The sequence below is a fragment of the Leptonychotes weddellii genome, chromosome 5 (genome assembly GCF_054177405.1).
Source record: "Leptonychotes weddellii isolate Sample4059 chromosome 5, ASM5417740v2, whole genome shotgun sequence".
NCBI classification, from domain to species: Eukaryota; Metazoa; Chordata; class Mammalia; order Carnivora; family Phocidae; genus Leptonychotes; species Leptonychotes weddellii.
This window is the reverse complement of record NC_138373.1, coordinates 100,930,430-100,933,656: the sequence shown is the minus strand read 5'-3', so window position 1 is coordinate 100,933,656 and position 3,227 is coordinate 100,930,430. Positions and strand designations below refer to the sequence as shown.

Below are 3,227 nucleotides of genomic sequence, written 5' to 3'. Positions count from 1 at the left end.
TGATTCCTTGCTTTTCTAGCATCTTCTGCCAATGGTGTAATATTCTCAGGATGAATCCAGGTTGCTATAGCTAGAGCTACAGTGGTGAACAATAGGAAAAAAGTATTAGCATGGAAAATGCAATCCCTACATGACTTGAAGTATTTAGGTTTTTAGAAATAATACACACAATTTAGCCTTCTATTTCATCTTTTAGAAATCAAGGGAGAGGTCTATATCCAACAGAAATTTTCAAACGCTACCTTAACAGCAAATTCTCACACTGATATTCAAACTTGTCTTCTGGATCACTGAATTTGAAGTTTTTCTTTAATTCTGTGCTAGTTATTGCTCAGCTAGGTGAGAAGGAGAGGTAATGTGGACTTGCTTACTAAGAATAGCTTTAATTCTGGGTGTTGTTTGGATAAATAATGGGAGAGAAATCATAAGTCCTTTGAGAAATTGAATGTGCCCATCTTGCAGTATGAATGCAAGAGATAGAGGAGGACACGAAGGGACAAGATGGTATAGTCAGTGGTGTTGAAGAGTTATTTTGAGTCTATGGTTATATGGGTTGTCAGCACAAAGTAGGAAAAAAAAGGCTAAGCTTTGGAAAGTTAGTAGGTAGTCTATATTTGCAAATGGCATAAGGGCACAGACAAGAGCTGAATCTGAATAGACGACACAAACTGGAGATAGAGATCATGACCAGTGTATGTTCCCATATTGGTCAACAGTTTCTCTTGATGAGTTATATAGCATCTGGGATATCTCTATGCTGCCTTCTTTCTAACTCATCCCCTCTCTCCTCACTCTGCAAATGTCCAGCCACCACTCCTCTTCAGATTGCATTAATGACCCCATTTAAATATTTATTGAAAAAATAAAAGCCATTACGTGGGAACTGCTTCCTTCCCAACATCACATCTATGCATGTTTGATGGATGAAGTAAACTTGCTCCCAACTAATGGCATGCTCTGCTTCTGCTCTGCAGCCCAGCTGTCTCAGAGGTACTATTTCTGCAATTTTCTCGTATTTTTCCTGCAATTTCTCCCTCTCTACTGGATTATTATCAAGAGTTTACAAAACATCCTCCAGTTGCTTTAATAATAAAACAACAACAACAAAATAAATTCTAAGACATTAAAGAAAGAACAATAAAAGTGGACAGGAAGTTGATCTAGGGTTGGAATCCTATAGAAAAGATTATTGCAGATTTTAGGAAATCTAGAGACTTAGGGAAGTTTATAATTTCAGAACATGAATTTTTGAGTAGGCATGAAACTTTGTGAATAGAGAAGAATGTTGAAACCCTTGAATATTTGTTAGACATAAGAAGAGGCTTTATCTGATTTATTTCTTATAGTCCAAAGAAGATATTGAAGGCAATGAGAAACCACAGTGTTGTTTCGGAGTTCATCCTCCTTGGGCTGTCTGCTGACCCCCAGATCCAGGCTCTGCTCTTTGTGCTGTTCCTTGTTATTTACCTCCTGACCCTGATGGGGAACCTGATGCTCCTGCTGGTGATCAGGGCTGATTCACACCTCCACACCCCCATGTACTTCTTCCTGGGACAGTTGTCCTTCCTGGATCTCTGCCACTCCTCTGTCACTGTGCCCAAGCTGTTGGAGAACCTTCTGTCTGAGAAGAAAACCATCTCAGTAAAGGGCTGCCTGGCTCAGGTCTTCTTTGTGTTTGCCACTGGGGGCACTGAATCCTGCCTGCTTACTGTCATGGCCTATGACCGCTATGTTGCCATCAGCTCCCCTCTGCTCTATGGCCAGATGATAAACAGACAGCTGTGTATGGGGCTGGTGTGGGGCTCATGGAGCTTGGCTTTTCTGGATGCTCTTATCAATATCCTTGTAGCTCTCAATTTAGACTTCTGTGAGGCTCAGAATATACACCACTTCAGCTGTGAGCTGCCGTCTCTCTACCCTTTGTCTTGCTCTGATGTGTCTGCAAGTTTTACTGCCCTGCTCTGCTCCAGCCTCCTGCATTTCTTTGGAAATTTCCTCCTGATATTTTTCTCCTATGTTCGCATTTTATCCACCATCCTGAGAATTAGCTCCACCGCAGGCAGAAGCAAGGCATTCTCCACCTGCTCCTCCCACCTCACTGCAGTGATCTTCTTTTATGGCTCAGGGTTACTCCGCTATCTCATGCCAAATTCAGGATCCACTCAAGAGTTAATCTTCTCCTTGCAGTATAGTGTGGTCACTCCTATGCTGAATCCTCTCATCTACAGCCTGAAGAACAAAGAGGTGAAGGCAGCTGTGAGAAGAATTTTGAGAAAATGTGTCTAGTGTTACAAGTAATAGATTACAAAATCAGAATGATGAGGGGAGAAACTAAATAGAACTGCAGTAAGTAGTGCCTGAATATTAAGGAGAATTTTCTGATATCAGGATCTGCAACATACCTTACATCTTTTCTTTAAAATGGTTAAGAAAAGGTGGAGCTATTTCCCTGGTATGATAGTAGTTCTGTCCTAGTCAGAGGAAAATGGATGGATGAACCTCTTGTCTTACAATTTTTCTTATAAAAATATTTAATTTATAACAGACAGTATGGTAGACTTTGTTATTGCTTGCTTATGTTATCTTAACCATTCTTCCAGTAACTAAATTCCATGTGTTCAGTATAGTTCCAGAGAGACTGTTAATCATGGTGTCCCCAAATCCTCTTTCCTCCCCCACTCATTATTCACTCATTCTTCCTGGCACAGTGGCTTGTATAGGAATGAGCATATGGTCAGTGCCAGACCTTCCACTCCCTTAGGAATTTTAATCTTCAGAATAGATTCAGAGAGGCAGAGGTAAGTCTTTCTGTTTGCAGCATTCTGATAGCCTATCCCAGTGCCCCTGCTGATAAGATCACTACTGTTATCATAGATTCTGTACTTTCAAGGCAGATTGATAAACATGAATTAAACCTATATCTTTTTTTTTAAGATTTTATTTATTTATTTGGGAGACAGAGTGAGTGAGAGAGAGAGCGAGAATGAGAGAGAGAGAGAGCACAAGCCGGGGAAGAGGCAAAGGAAGAGGGAGAACCCTCTGGTTCCAACCATGTTGTCCCAAATGGCATGATCTCATCCTTTTTATGGCTGTGTAACATTCCTCTCTCTATATAACTATATACATATATATATATATTGGAATGCACAAACACACCATATCTTCTTTATCCATTCGTCTATTAATGGACACTTAGGTTGCTTCCATATCTTGACTATTATAAATAA

At 40.3% G+C, this 3,227-nt stretch overlaps 1 protein-coding gene across 1 annotated transcript; it reads left to right on the top strand.

The window, feature by feature from the left end:
- Positions 1 to 862: 862 nt before the first annotated feature.
- LOC102746337 (olfactory receptor 8S1-like) lies at positions 863 to 2,918 on the top strand. Its single transcript, XM_006729299.2, has one exon. It carries the CDS (start codon positions 1,369 to 1,371, stop codon positions 2,284 to 2,286), a length of 918 nt encoding a protein of 305 aa, XP_006729362.1. The 5' UTR covers positions 863 to 1,368; the 3' UTR covers positions 2,287 to 2,918.
- The last annotated feature ends 309 nt before the right edge of the window (positions 2,919 to 3,227 follow it).